Source organism: Aptenodytes patagonicus, chromosome 8 (genome assembly GCF_965638725.1).
Source record: "Aptenodytes patagonicus chromosome 8, bAptPat1.pri.cur, whole genome shotgun sequence".
Taxonomy (NCBI): domain Eukaryota; kingdom Metazoa; phylum Chordata; class Aves; order Sphenisciformes; family Spheniscidae; genus Aptenodytes; species Aptenodytes patagonicus.
In genome coordinates, this window is record NC_134956.1 from 20,975,167 (window position 1) to 20,990,651 (window position 15,485).

The window sequence follows — 15,485 nt, forward strand, 5'->3', positions numbered from 1 at the left end:
AACAAACACCGCACTTATCTTTTTGAACAATAGACTCTCAAAGTTTCTCCAGCCTACAAAAATAAGACAGTGAAGAATACGTTTTCTTAACTGTAAAATGCTAAACAATGGGAACTGACTCAGTCAGCTGCATTTTGTTTCATGAAAACTAACCTTTCTCTCTCTCTCCCCCCCCCTCCCCCAAAAAAGAAATTTGCTCACTGCAAATTGCGAGAAACGTTTCAAGCAACCATCTCTTTCATAGGAAGGACTTTTTATTGAGGTCAAGACTTTGGCAAAATGAGAAGAAATTCAGACTGCAATCTGAGTAATATAAGAACTTACAAACAACATTAAGGGAGTTACTTAGGTTTATAATAAACCATACAGAAATTACAGAGCAGAACTTTTTCTAGCTGTTCAAAACGTGGTTTTAGAAACCAAGAAAAATAAAATCATGGTTTGCACCACAGATATTTCACATATGGTTTTAACTAAATAACTTACAAGTTTCCAATAGCTTTAAAAAGAAATATCTACGGCATACCAGATAGATGCTAGCTCCTCAGAAAGTCAGGACATGCACATACCATCCATAATCTGGTTTCTATATTTAGGTAAGAACTATACCTAAAGCCATGAAGGTCAGCACTGAATCAAGTCAAGCATATTTTAACAGACATGTCTTCTAGATAGTGTTTATCATGGTACATTTCTCCTAAACCCACACTAAACATCATGCCATTTGAAGACCTGAGATGGAACTCGCACTATTAAAAGAGACTGGATGGTGTATTCACATACCTCAATAATCCTGTCATGAATTTGTAGCCCTCCTTCCTTAGCAGCAGGCCCCGTGTCAACTATTTTTGATACATAAATTCCTTCGCTAGATGAACCATCTTGATTGTCCTTTAAGGATGGAAAGAAAAATACATTATTGTACCTTGAACTAACTCTAATTTGCCCTCAGCTAAAACTTGTCCATGTCACAACAGTGCGTGTAATTTGGAAGAAATATTCTTACTGATGTCTTCATATGGAATTACTTTGTGCTAATGAGAACACCGGACACTCCCATTTTGAAAGATTAAACAACCAGGAACAGACTTCCATTAGGTACATTAGTTGCATGATGATAATTTTCCTCTCACTTAGGCCAGCTCAGTAGTAATAGTCATTACAATTATTCTTAATGTAAAATCCAGTGAGACGGCAGCCTGCTTGCACATCAAACGTAAGACAACAGTGCATTTTTATTTTTAGTTACACAGCTCTTCCTCTGGAGGCTTAAAAATAAAACCATGAAAAACAACTTATACCTAACAAGGTATTTTCATATTCCAGTGTATTGTGTCACCAGCTTCTACCAGTGCAGAACAGTGTCTCGGAAAATTGAAAAACTCTAACTATAAAGAAAAAATAACTTTCAAGTGAATTTACTAGGAATAAATCGTGATTAACGTCAGATTTCTGAGCGGCCAAGAAGTAGTTCTGAATACTTTCTAAATTACTAGGACAAGGTATAATCCACTCCTTGATGTAATTAAAGTCATATGCAGCAGCTCCAGCCAACAAGCATCCAGAAAAAATACATTAGTGAGTGTATGGTGCAGGAAACATCTGCTGAAATCATAGAATTCAAAAGTAGGTTGTTTAAGTTACATCCCTTCACCTGCACAGAGGGCTGCTTAATCTCTGGTGGAAAGGTTTTCTTAATGAACTGTAAAAGGGCCTAAAGCTGCGGGCCCTGAACTCATGCAATGTCTTCAAAGCAGTATGGTCTGAGAAAGAGATACCACAGCTTTCACCATTTTGGGAGTGACACTGCACCAATATTAGTGTTGCTAGCTGTGACGATATGCAAGAATAAACACATTGTGAGAGAAAAGACAGTGCAGTTAATAGACATCCCATACAAATCTGAATACAAGATTTGCTGTGAAAGAATCCCAAGAGAACCAAATGCTTGTCAGCAGCATTTTTACTCTAAGTGTTGACCTACATGCTTTTCCCAACTGGAAAGGGCAAACATATTTTAACAATTAACATACCACGCATGGTCGGCCACCAATAATATTAAATCCAAGAGAGCCAGAGTCACGATGAAGGACCAGAGTCAGTGCTTTAGTTTCTTCACCCTACAAAGAACAGATAAACGTATTCAAAACATTAAGTAGGATAGATAATACTTCTATCCACGTTTGTTGGGTTGATTCCTTATTTTTTTCCCCCCACGTAGTTTAGAGAAAAATGTTTAGAACAACTTTGCAGGAGCAAAGGCAGCAGCTCCCAGCCTCCGCACTCCAGCCACCCCACCGTTCTCCAGCAGCGCTTCTCTGCGAAACCCACCCTGTAAGATTTATGCCTATTTTTTTATTGAGATCTACAGTGAGACACTTAACAGCAACAGAAGATATTTATATGTAATACTGGTTCCTAGAACTACTTGACCTAGTCATATGTGATGTGTTATGTAAAATACTCCATGTTTCCAGTAGTCAAATTCTTGACTTTTCCAGTGCTTGAGGGCGACTGAATCTTAGGACTGCACCTTTATGTTGCTTCTCTCTAGTGCTAGCTACATGACATTGTTTTAAACAGTATCAAACATGAAGTGTTATACAACAGAAATTCCCTAGTGAGTTTTAGAAAATAGCAATAAACAAAACTGCTATGAATTTTGCAGAAGGCCTAGGATGCCAATTGCTATTCACAGCGCCTGCCATGAATAATTTTTTTCTTTGGACTTTTAACACTAGCAAAACAGAAATCTTCCATCATTGAAAATCATTATGTTAATCCTCTAAAATGTGAAATTCTGCAGTGAACAGTTCTCTGATTGGACAAAAAACGTACAACAAAGATAGACTGGATGGACCTGTAGTATTTGGGGGACTGTGTGAACATGATCTATTATCCTGTCCTCTTACACCAGCTTGTTCCTAACTGCAGATACAAGCTCAAACAAAATGTCCTTTATGACACAGTGATGCTACTTAGGTCTATGAACTTCCATTAAGACAAAAGTAAGTGCGTGTACTGTTAAAGACAACTAAATCCTCACAATGTACTAACTTCAGTCTCAATCAAGTGGCCGTTATTTACAGCACAACACTACAAAACTATACAACAGACAACAGTAGAACACTACAAAAAGCCATCTGAACAACAATTTTTTTTTTAGAGATCAGAATAGGATTGGTATGTTGTGCATCTACAGACGTATATGAACCTTGCTACCTCCAAGATCATCATCTTTGTTTTATCCAAAGGGTGAAAAAGTTATGAACACAAAGTTTGAGGAAGTTATCTTACAAGTCTGGTTTTCATAACCAATTAATGACAAAAATTACAACAGTTACATTGTAATTCGATGCAGATGTTTTTGGTTTGTGCATTTTTCTTCTAACATGTCAATTTGAAGTTGTCAATCAAATATTAATGTCTATTAAACTCATAAAAAATGTCAACGTAATCCTGGATTACCGAATTACTCCTACAGATTTGGGGATGATAACAAAGCCCAATTCCCTGCCAGTGTAAACTGGCAGAGCTCCACTGACCGCATGCTCGGAGCTCCAACACAGGGGAGCTGCACCAACATACTCCACCTGAAAATTTGGTTTACAATTTTCGCGTCAGTTTGCGATCATTATCTTTCCTGCAGGTTGAATAATAAATAGACTTGGACCTGATACAGAGAAACATGAATAAACTCCGACTGATTTTATTTGAATTTGCTTACACTTGGCATCAGTGAGAATCAGATATCCAGAAGAGGGCTGAAAAATGAAGTAAAGGCTATTTCCCTGCAAGCCTTCAGACTGAGACCTCAGACAGGATTACAAGGAACAAATTTCCAGTCCTGTGAGACCACTTTCAGGGACTGATGATTCAGGGTTTGAAAGACAAGGACATGCTAGCGCCACTGTTTACTTTCCCTATTATGACTTTTTAAGAAGGCAAATCAATTAGAACAATCAAGAAACAATTACGACATTGCTCTCAAGACCCTTTCAGTAATTAAAGTTGAATGTTTTCATTAAAGCCTTCTTACATGGCTATGATTTGACGCTTTTATACCTAGCAGAACAAGTATTAAAGCAGGTGGGTTTGAATGTTTTGAAAAGTTGGGGGGGGAGGAAGCTAATGCAGTTTTTTGTGGGTATTCCTGAAAAATATCCAGGGGGGTGTGTGGGGTGTTAAAGAAACTTTCCAGCCAGTTCTGGTGGATTTGTACACTGTCTCCATCTCCTCCGCGGCAGCAGAGTTGCGTTAGGGAGCACAGCCCACATGCCACTGCAGAGCACTAATCCCACCACCTGCGCAGAACTGCCCCGGCACCAGGGAGGCAGCAGCGCGTTGCTTTAACACTTGGCTACTTTGGCAGATTCACGTCTTGAGTCTTAAAAATTTCTTTAACAACCTTCTTCACTTCATGAGGAAGCCACGATGCAAATGATTTTTCCAGGGCTCTGCCTTTCTCTTCCCCTCTAACATGTCCCGCGTTCCAGCGAAACAATCATTAAACAGTGAGGTAACTGTGGAAATGCGGTGGCCAGCATCCAGCCCTGCCCCGTCATCTGGTTCGGCAGCAGACCTGATGGTTACTGGCATGTTGTATTCCCACAGCTGAACAGAACTCTTAAACATAATTCTTGAAATTACTGTACTTCCCAGCTGAATAATGTGGAGCTAACAGACTGCCTTTCGCTTTAGATACTGGAAGACTCTAACTTCTTTGGTAGTGCTGCAGCTAAGCTCTGCCTTCCTTACAGGAAGCACTTCAGCTCCTTGCTCCCTGGCGAAAGGGCTGCCAGGACCAGCCCGGCGGATCCTGCTTGGGGACAGTCTGAGAAAAAAAACACCATCTTGTTTTAAAGGACTTCATCTGGCTTTTATACAAGTAAAGCTTGTGTTACCACCTCCACACAGGCATTAAACCAGAGGTCCTAAATACCAGATCGTGAACTGGTTCCTGTATATCTGACACATTCACTGGAAGCCCGTCCCTGCCTTTGGTGGTCAGGACAGCAGAAGGGCTTCCACCGCCAGCTGGAACCAGCGCCATGAACTGCTTCTGACTCTCCCTTACTAGTTTCTTCCCAGAGGACTTTGACGGCTGCATACATAAAGGAACGACCAGATCAGCTTATCAATAGGTGTGAACAGTGGTATGTTTCAGCAAGGATTAAGCATTGTTTGAATAGTATGAGGTTTTTCTTGATTATTTAGACTTTGATGTCTCAGGATTGACATGTCTGATCAAAGGAAATACTAAATTTGAGTAAGACACACCACCTTCCCTACCACTCCCTCCTCAAGCTCGCCCACAATAAGCCTCACCTCTTCCCACCAAGGAATAGTCACTCTGAAGAAACCTCCAAACTTGCCTTTTGGAATAAGCACAGATCAGGCATCCAGTAAATACACAGGAAAATTAAAATGTTCCCTCAGTGGCAAAGAGGATGGGAAAGAATTCACGTGGAAAACAACTGGAGTCACTTAAGGCACATCCATCTGTTTAAGGGACTTATAAAATTGTGAGATATTTACAGATGAGCGTGTGTATAAAATACGTATTTTATGTACATCTTCCCTCAATATAGTTACGGCAGTGTTATAAAACGCACGTCAGAAATGGGAGATCGAAGCACAGGAAAGCTATGTGATTCATCCAGTAGCACAAAGGAAGTCTATGCTAAGGCAAACCCAGATCTGGGTCTCCAAAGTTACTGAAAAAGTTTGCCCCAGCCAAAAGACCACAAATTTGGGTCTTCCACGAGTGGCCTAATGTCCCTCAATATCATATTTCCCCTTTAACTAAGCATTCAAACAGGACTGTAAGTGGGCATTTCTTCTGTTTTGACCAGAGGATATGTCATCTGTTTTATTCTAGATTGGTTCTACATCTGTAGCGACAAGCAACCGTCAGGCAGGGAAGTCAGAAGATCCTTCACCTACAGAGGAGCCAGAACATCCTGCAGTAAGTTTTGCAATCACCACATCTAACCTATGAACCCAGTTTGTTAGTGCTAGGCCTACTTCTGTTTTAATGTAGCGTGAACAATTACATCTTATAACAAAACATATGAAGTATGAATAAAGATCATAATTAACTAATGATAGCAATGGCACTGCATGCTTTGAATAAGCACTTACTCCTGAAATTGAAATAAGTTATTCCACGTTATCATACATGTAATCCATGTGTTCAGGGACCTAATCCTTAGGCAAGTATGTACGCTCTGCTAAGTGTTACGATCTGCATCGCGCACTGCACAGCCTATGCTAGCGTCTCAGAGAAAATAACCCCAGAGTAAAAACTTGGAAGCATGCCACAGCCCAAAATTGGTAAAGCATCCCCTGCACTAGGTGATTACCGTGGGTCTTTTAAAAAAACTCTCTAGTGCACTAAGATGCAAGTTTCCTGATTGTACTTCTTTGGGAGCTGGGCAGACTAAAGCTGTTAGTATTGGAAAGCTGCCCAAAATGCTGTGAAAGACATGTAATTGATTGACCGCTAGACCGCAAGTCTGTGGTGACATGACACCTTCCAGCTTTCTTCAGATTAGACGCTGCTTCAGAAAACTGTGTAACAGCCTTTTGTAATACGGCTGAAAACGAGCACAGTCGTCTCGGCCAGCTGTATCCATAAATTTGATAAAAAGTATTGCTGGAAACTATGTACCATGCACATTTACATCTATCTGAAGCAGCACCTTTCATGCTAATAGCAGCTCACTACACTTTACAGAGCTAAATAATGCAAAAACAACATTATCGACACTAGCCACGAAGTAATGAAGGAGAGGCAGCGTGAGAATAAAGGTGTGCTGTTTGCATCAGATCAGGGACGAGGAGGTAGAGATTCAGTGAGATGATTTCCGACAGCAGGACTGTATGGTGGGCTTTCCTATCAACAGCAATGCGAGAGGGAGCAGAGGCAGCTGTGTGCTACGCTGTGGGAGCAGAAAGCTCTGCAGCGTGCCACTGCAGAGTACAGGGGGCTGTAGGAAAAGGAGGAGACAGAAGAGAACTGTCCTGAATCTTGACATGAATGTGAACCCCCGATTTATTTAATAGTGTTACTAAGATTTTAACCAGCACCATACCCAGCATGGCCAGAAGTTAAAACAGTACTTTTAGTATTAAAATATTCTTTCTGTTTTGAGTTAGCAAAACATGGCGGGTTGTTTTGCCCTGGATTTCTAAAAAGAAAAAAGGAAAAAAAAAAAAGAGAGTTTTGTTTCCTTTACACAGCTTTCAGAGCCTCAGCATTACCAAAGGTGTGAATACAGACGTTTGACAGTTTTGAACAGTTTAATACTGCTGTGTCTGTGGTAGCACATTCCAGGTCATGGGGAAGACTTTGAATGTCTTCATTTAAAAGATAATTGGCTTCTAGGGCTTCCCTCGCTGGGGAGCCTCATTCCAATTAAAACTTAGGGATTGTTGTAGCTCTGGCTTTTGATTCTGGTCATTTTATAAATGGTCTGAGGGGCTGAAGTCAAGTTAATTTTTCTCATCCTAAATTGAGCTTTTAAAGAACCCTGTGTGACTCTGGAAAAAAATGCAAGTACACAGCAGACGTCTTGTATTTGGACAGGGATGTTACAAAGATGAGGGCTTCAGATCATAAACAGCTGGCAGGGTGTCTGAGTTGCGTAATATTTAATCCTAAAGACTGCATTTTGTAGGAAGCCATATTCTGGGGCGCTAGGTGAGCTAAGGGTCTGGAAAGTATTGGGTCACAACAGCCTCTTCCAATTCACTCCGCTTTGTGTTACTCCTGGGAGTCGATTTCTGGTGGTTTAATACCATTTCCAGCAATGGAAATTCCAATTTTGCTTTTTAGAGGTTTCTTCGGGGAGAGAACCAAGAAAAAAATAGTAATGCCGTGACCTTGGTATTTTGATGCCTGAGTTGCTGTGTGGGGTCCAGATACCCATGACAGTCACATTAGAAAACACACACACACACATATATATATATATATATATGGAAACCGGTACATTACGGCTATTAAAAGGCAAAGCTCAGATACTTCAAAGGATCCGGGGGCCGGACGGGCTCCTCAGGACAACTCCCCCTCACAGACAGCGGCCGCCCCCCCGGCAGGCACCAGCGCGGCGGTCCCCGGCGCGGCGCAGGGCAGACGGCCGGGCGGAGAGCCCCCACGCAGGGCCGAGGGCGCCGCGGGGCCCCTCCCTTCCGCAGAAACCCGCCGAAACACGCGCGGGAACGCGTCTCTCGCCTCCCGAGCGGCTCGGCCGCCCCTCCGCGGCCGGACACCGCTGCCGAGGGGGAGCGCGGGGGACGGGACCACCCCGGCTCGCTCTCCCCGCGAGTGGGGAAACTTCTCCCGAGCGGGCACGCCGCCGCCGGCCCCCCCCCCCCGCCCTTACCTTGCCGGGGGAGGCGGCGCGGGCGCGGGCCAGGGCGTCGAGGCGGGCGCTGTACTGCGTGAAGCGCTTCTGGTATCGCAGCGCCGTCACCTGCAGCTCCAGCTGCGCCGCCGCCAGTCGCGACAGCAGCGACTGCTCCCGCTTGCCGGCGCGCAGCGCCTCCTTCTTCAGCGCCTTCTCCAGCGCCGCCGCCCGCGCCTGCAGCGCGGCGCCGTGGGCGCGCAGGGCGCGCAGGCAGCCGTGTCCGCCGGCGCGGCGCTCGCCGTGGGTAAGCATCAAGCCGCAGCCCTGCTCGCAGAGGCCGGCGGGCCGCGCCTCGCAGCGCTCCCGCATGTGCGCCTCCACGTCGCGGAGGTTGAGCACCTGGCGGCAGCCGCGGTTGCGGCACTTGGCGGGGGAGAAGTCGCAGGTCTCGGCGTGCTCGCCCAGGTGTTGCAGCGGCACCACCGCCTCGCAGCCCCGCGCGTGGTTGTCGCACTTGATGTCCAGCTTGAGGATGAGGCTCTTCAGGGGCAGGACGTGGTTGAGCTCCTTGGTGGAGATGCGCTGGCAGTTCACGGGGCAGCTGCCCTGCTGCACTACCCAGGGCAGCACGCAGCCGGCGCAGAAGACGTGGCCGCAGGGGGTGGTCAGCGGGTCCTCCAAAACTTTGTTGCACAGATTGCATTTGAAGTCGGGATCCACGTCCCCGTTGAAGCGATCCAGCTCGAACCCCATCCTCCTTCCGCTTTGCCAAAAACAAGCGAAAAAGGCGGGGGGGGGGGGGGGGGAAGAGCCCAGCCAAAGTAACCGAAGTGCGGAGACGGGACGGCAAAAAATAGTAATAACTATCAACCAGCTACCCCCGCCGCCCGAGAAGGAGCTCCGGCACCGAGCCCAGCCCGCAGCGGTGCCGGGAAGCCACCGCGGCCGCTCGGTCCCCGCCGCTCACGGGGAGCTCCCGGCCCCGCCGCCGCCGGCCCCGCCGGCCCCAGCCCTCCTCGCGCGCCGCCGCCGCGGGCCGCTCTCCCCGCCGCCGCCTGCGCAGAGCGCCGCCGCGCGCCGCCCGCCCCGCCCCGGCCCCGCCCCGCCCACCCGGGACGCCCCGGGGGTCCCCCCGCGGGTCCGCGGCGCAGCGAGGGACAAGGGTGCCTTTGTTTCGGGGAGAGGAGGTCGGGGGCGGGGTGGGCTCCGGCCTGTCCCCCCGTGCGGTGGCAGGTAACCGGGAGCCCGGGGATGGGGCGGGGCGGCCGGGCAGCGGGCGAGGTGTGCCTGAGGGGATCGCTGCGGCGGGGAGACACCCCCCCCCCCGCCCGGCCAGGGGAGGCTTGGCGAGCATGAGGGACGGGGGGAATGCCGGGGGGGGAAAGGGGACGGTCGTGGGGAAGCGGTGGGAGAGGAGGGGAGCGGGGAGGTGAGGGGCCGGGGCGAGGGCGGGAGGTGGGTGCGGGCAGAGGGGAGAGGAGGCGGGCAGGGACGCGGAGGGATGCGAGCGGGCTCTGGTGAGACAAGGCGAGGAAGGAGGAGTATCGGCTGTCGTCACGTTTAACGTGCGGTCGGTAGCAGACGGGACGGCTTGCTCAAAGGAGAGCGTTGGGGCGCGTTGGCTGGGGACGCGCGGAAGTCAGGGACTTTGGGAAGGGGCGCTGCCTGGAGCTGCCCCCCAGGGTCAGGCCCTCGGAGAGCTGCTGAGACGTTGGACCGACCATGCAGTTCTTTGGTGAGACATCCTTACGCCCCCGATGAGAAAAAGTGCAAACGGAACAGTCTGCCAGTGCTGCTCGTATCCTTACGGAAAAGGGATACGTTTCTTCTGTGTTCGCACAGCCTATTAATGTCCCATTAATGCCACTTGGATGTTAGTGAGGGAGATCAGACAAGGTTACCGCTTTTGATATCTGCTGCTGCCTGGAGATGATTTAGAAGCACTCCAGAATATGCTATAAAAAGCTAGCCAGACCACACCTGAAGTACCAGACATAGCATTAGGCAAAAACAATTTCTCTTACAAGGCAGATATTCAAGTACTGAAAAAAGCAATAAAAGAGAACAGCTTTGTTCATTGCGGATGGCGGAGCAGAATTCTCACGTGCGCTAAAGCCACATACCAGCTCAATTGGTATGTGTTTTTTAATGTGTTTCGCTTTGTGGCAAAGTAGAAGCCCAGCTAGAAATTTCAGTTTCAAATGACCTTTAGCATATGCCTTTTATATCACGGTAAAATGATTTTCTGAACATCTGGGATGATTATTCGTCTGTTTGTTTGTGACCTTTAGAAGGTAACAGACTAGTGCTTACACAACGGTGTTCCCAATTCAGTCTCAGGCAAGTAGTTTTTAGTATTAAGGGTTTTCACTTTTCAAATATGAATTCGATCTGTAGCGCTCATTTCATTCTAATTATTAATGTTCCATAAAGCTTAAGGTTGCTTTTGGCTGTATACATCACCCTACTGAAGAAAGGGTGCAGCATGTATTTAGGGTTATATACCTAGCCTAGGGATTTTTTACAGATTTGTTCCTTTTTTTAAAAAAAAAAAGTAATATAGGACTGTGCATGTAGGTTTTCTGTTAACTCCATCTGAAGGTCATGCGCAGTCCAGGGCCATGGTGATAAGGTTTAATTAATACATGTATATTACTGACTTTCTGATTATTCCATTTGATCTGTAGCAGTGATTCCCATAGTTTCTTCTTGTGCTTCACTGCCTTTTTCCTCTTCCTCCTCTTTCTCATCTCTGCCTCCTCAGGACTCCTCTTCTCACCAGTCTCTCTTACCATTTCCCTCGCTGCAATGCTGCATCTCTTTCCTCCCTCCAACCACCCGGACCACCAGCCGCGCACTCTGCTGATTCTCCATGCTTCGTCTGTAATGTCGGTACGCTTCACAGTAGGACACCGTTGTTTTGCAGTTTGTCACAAAAGCTCAGATAGCTGTTACTAGTCACGGCATCTGTTCTTTTCCATGGGCATTTTATCTGAAATAAAACTTCAGATTGCGTGGTCTGGGGAGGCACATCGTACAAATGAGCAACTTGAACGTTGGTGTTCATTTCGGTAGCTGCTGTATCAGACCTCGTCTGATGGGGAAATCCGTCAATGTGACTATTTCTGAAGAGGCTGTTTTAAGATAACTGCTCTAAATTAGTGCCCCGTGTGACCACCGTCTTACGACCTTCATTACACGAGTGCCTCGTGCATTCAGGATGGTTGTAAATAGAAATAGAGATACGTTACTTCCTTCAATGATAGCTGTAGCAGTTTTGGTTTAGTATTTCAAAGATGTCGCTACAGGATGCTTGAGGCTGTTCCCGTTGAAGCCAGAGGCAGAGCTTTTATTGATTTCAATGAGAATGACGTCAGTACCAGGTTCCTTAGGCTATTTGAAACTATACAAATATTTGGATGGAAAATATGGGCAAGAACTTGAATAACATTTTCATTTGGAGTCATGGCTAGGCAGATGGTGTGCTGAATTCTGTGATACACTTCAATGTGACATTTATGTAGGAATAGATACTTTATTTATAAATTAAAACTTTTGAAGGCCACTGCAGTCTTGCATTTAGATGACAGTTTGGAGTGCTGACAGGGAATTGAAGTTCCCCTCTCCCTGCTGCCGTTATCCACGGGAGAAGGCACAAATGGAGCTTTCCCTACTGGAGACACTTACATTTCAGTTCTCCCTTGAAAAAAATGTTTAAAAAGCAGTTTCTCAATGTGAGCCTTTAATGTTATTTTCAAAGGCTGAGGTTTGAAACTGAGAAGAGGTTTGGTTTCCAGTGGATTGCCACCAGGGCTGAAATTACACTGCCACAGCTATGGAAGGTCATTTTTATTTAGTCAGTTCTCTCATCATCAGAGGTAGTGTACTGGGGTGGGACCATTACTGAACCATTAGGGCTCTGTCATTTAACTTTGCTCTCCTGTCATGAGAAGGGTGAGGGCATGTCGGTTTGTGCTTTGGGACGTAGCACAGACACAATGCCAGCTCTCAAAGGTCTGCAAAACTAAGGTTTTTGCAGCAGGTTTCATTCAGTCTGTTTTTTTTTCTGCTGCTGTGAAGTTTCCAGTCTCACAGAAAATCAAATGCAATTTGGTTATTCATCTTCATTTGCCTTTTGTTCATAAAGGTTAGCATCATTTTACACTTGATTATGAGATCTTTGCAAGAAACCTGATTTTTTTTACATCAGTTTGCCTTTAAAAAAGTAGAAACCATTAGGTAACGCAGAGGAAGAGTCGAATCCCTCTCCATGGCAATCATCTGTGTCATTCTTCTGCCTTATTTGATTCTGACAAAACCCCTAAGGTTAATAGGACATGTCCAATGTAACATGGTCTTCCTCATGCACTTAGTTCATGCGTTGGAGCCTTTTGGAAACCGAAACTCACAGTGTCCTGGGCATATTTAAAATATGTTTAGTGTATTTAGAATATGTGCAGTATATTTAAAATGTATCTAAAATGTCAAGATCTTCTCAACATTCTGTTCATTGCCAAGCACTGAAACACTGTACAGAGTTATAAATTTGAAAGTTTCTGTATTCTATGACCTTTCTTGTACTATGTATGTTTTACATGTTTTTCTTTATCTATGTGCGTAGCTCCTATTATTAAAATTCAAGTAAATGTGCCTCAATCCTTTATTTTTACTGCTGGTAGAAATATAAGTTTGCATTAATAAAAGATACACAGAAGAGCTGGTGCATGTGGACCAAATAAAGTGTCAGTCTTGTAATGGTAGAGCATAGTCCATATCAACCCCAGTAGAGATGGTTCATTACGATAATGGTTTATATGACATTTATATTAAGTATTTTGCAAGAGGTTAGACTTTGGCTTGGCAGTTGAGCTAGGATTTCAGGGTTTTGCATGTACAAGTAGAAGGTTGATAGAATATTAAAATGGATGCTTAGAAGCAAGTTGTACATTAGCAACAGAACAAGCTGCATCAAAAATCTGAATCAGGTTCCTCTCTTTCAAAAATCTGAATCAGGTTCCTCTCTTTCAGAAGAAACATTTAAGCAAGAAGTAAAAGATAGCACATGAGCATCCTTTCTTGACGTTCCATACGTATTTTTGTGTAGTTGATTAAGAGCTACTTCACTGCCTCAGAAATCTAGCTGTTTTCAGACACATACTTGAAAGACTGGCATCATTTGAGCCTATTTCATAACTGGCTTCCTTCTCCTCATCTCTTCACATAACTAAAAGTATAGTAAAGTGTGTGTTTTATTTATGAATAATTCAGAGGCAAGGTCCAGAAGAATTTTGGCTATAAGAACACATTCCTATATTTATATGGATAGAGATAAATATAAAATAATGCTCTTATTTCTGGGGCTTTTTAGGAAATTTGATCAGTCAGACATGTTGAGTGCTCTTTGTCTGAATAGTTATGTTAATTCACCACTACAATATCTGAGAGCCTTCAAGTTATTTATTATACATTTTATTATGAGCACTTCTCTGTGTGGTAGGGGAGAATTAGCTGTGTTTTAAGACTGGGCTTGATGAAATGTGGGATAATAGAAGTGCCCATTGTAATTCAGTAAGTCTTTAGCTGAGTGCTAGAAATTGAATTCTGCTTTTCCTCAGCTGTTCTTCACTTGATGTTGGAGCCAGTTTTGGTGAGCAGTCGCTTTTTATGAGTAAGTCTGTGATTTGAGTACAAGACTGAGGCCCAGACGTGGCCACTGCTTGCCTGAAACCACACAAGGATTCCAAATTTTAGTGGAGGCTACATCCCAGAAAGCACCCAGAATCCAGTCCTATGGCCACAAATGCTGCATCTTTGAATTTCCTCAGCAATACAGAAACGTGCAGTAGGTATCAAGTTGTGATGTAGACACCACATTCTGTACTATATAATTTCTTTGTCTTTTCCTCCCTTATTTAAACAATTTAAACAGTGAGAACTGACATTATATATGCCTAATTCCCTTTCACACATCTTACATGTTGTAACTAATGATAATGTTTAAATCCAGACTGTAATTAACTCAGTGGTAATGGGTGGTACATAAAATGCAAGCCATAATTTAGAAGCATATTCTGTAGGAGTTTGTATGATGAATTCAGTAACAGTGGAGGTCAGTCCACGTCTCGGAGAATAGAGAGCACTCAGTGAACACAAACTGCTGAGCATCTTTTCCCCATTTTCCATGCACGTGGATGTTGCAGGCGTGTCAGATAGTACTCACACATGTGGCATTCTGCATGGGTAGGTGTGTTTGGGATTGTGTTTAGCTGACAAATCTGAGAGCCTTTGGATTGCCCTTAATTGACAGCCTGGCCCCATGAAAAAAAGGTGAAGCTGTATTTGTCCGTGACTGTGTGTTCACATATAAGCATTTCCAAAAGTCTTTAAGTCCAACCCTTTTCTCTTAAAATGTGAAAAAATATTCCTGTTTTCAAGAACAGGAATGGAAATTAATTCACTTTTCATACTGGCAGAACAACTGTGAATAATGTGGAATGTTCCGTTTTTTCCACATCAGCAACACTGCTTTATCTCAGGATGCTTTTGTACCGTTTCCAAAATAAACAGTTCTTAATCCTTGCACAAGGTGTATTTGACAAGCAGGCTTTTGTGATCATCCACTATTTCTTCGGTAAGCAGTTCCCCTGCTTATGTATTTACAGCACTGTTTACACTTTTATAAACTAAGGAAAAATTCCCATTTAATACATATCTTAGTTCAAAAACAGAAGCCTTATGGAAAGCCCAGTCCGTTAAGTAAAAAATTCTTAAGTTCTGACTCAGGTGAGCCCCGAGACAGAAAAGAAAAAAGGTTAGGAGAATGCTGTTTTGCCTGATGAGTGCTACAGCAGGATGTTGTAGAGACCACAGCTATATATGGGTTCAGGGAGGGCATAGAGCATCTTTAGATGATAAGTCCAGCTGTTGCTGCTGACTTCTGTCTCTGGCAGTTTTTAAATTACTGATTGCCAGAAGCTAGGAGAGAATCACGGCAAACAGACCATGCCCTTATCTGTGCAAGATGAGTATCCCCAGCTGATCGCTCTTAGAGACAGGATTCTGGGCTTGATGACCTTTAATTCGATCCTAATTGAGCTTTTGGCTTTTTTTTTTTCATAGTCAAGGTATTTT

The 15,485-nt window shown here is 44.5% G+C and overlaps 1 protein-coding gene and 1 long non-coding RNA gene across 2 annotated transcripts in view; one reads left to right on the forward strand and one right to left on the reverse strand.

Moving 5' to 3' along the window:
• PDZRN3 (PDZ domain containing ring finger 3) overlaps positions 1-9,245 on the reverse strand; it is a 148,302-nt gene extending 139,057 nt beyond the window's left edge. The window contains exons 1-3 of the mRNA XM_076346662.1: positions 8,391-9,245; positions 2,034-2,120; positions 784-891 (exon numbers count right to left, since the gene is read on the reverse strand). Of these exons, the coding sequence (XP_076202777.1) occupies positions 784-891; positions 2,034-2,120; positions 8,391-9,107 (912 nt within the window). The 5' untranslated portion in view covers positions 9,108-9,245. The remainder of the gene's footprint in view (positions 1-783; positions 892-2,033; positions 2,121-8,390) is intronic.
• Positions 9,246-9,498: 253 nt separating this feature from the next.
• On the forward strand, positions 9,499-13,000 carry LOC143163950 (uncharacterized). Its single transcript, XR_012995999.1, has 2 exons — positions 9,499-9,587; positions 11,119-13,000. It is a non-coding gene; the product is annotated as an uncharacterized LOC143163950 (long non-coding RNA).
• Positions 13,001-15,485: the final 2,485 nt, after the last annotated feature.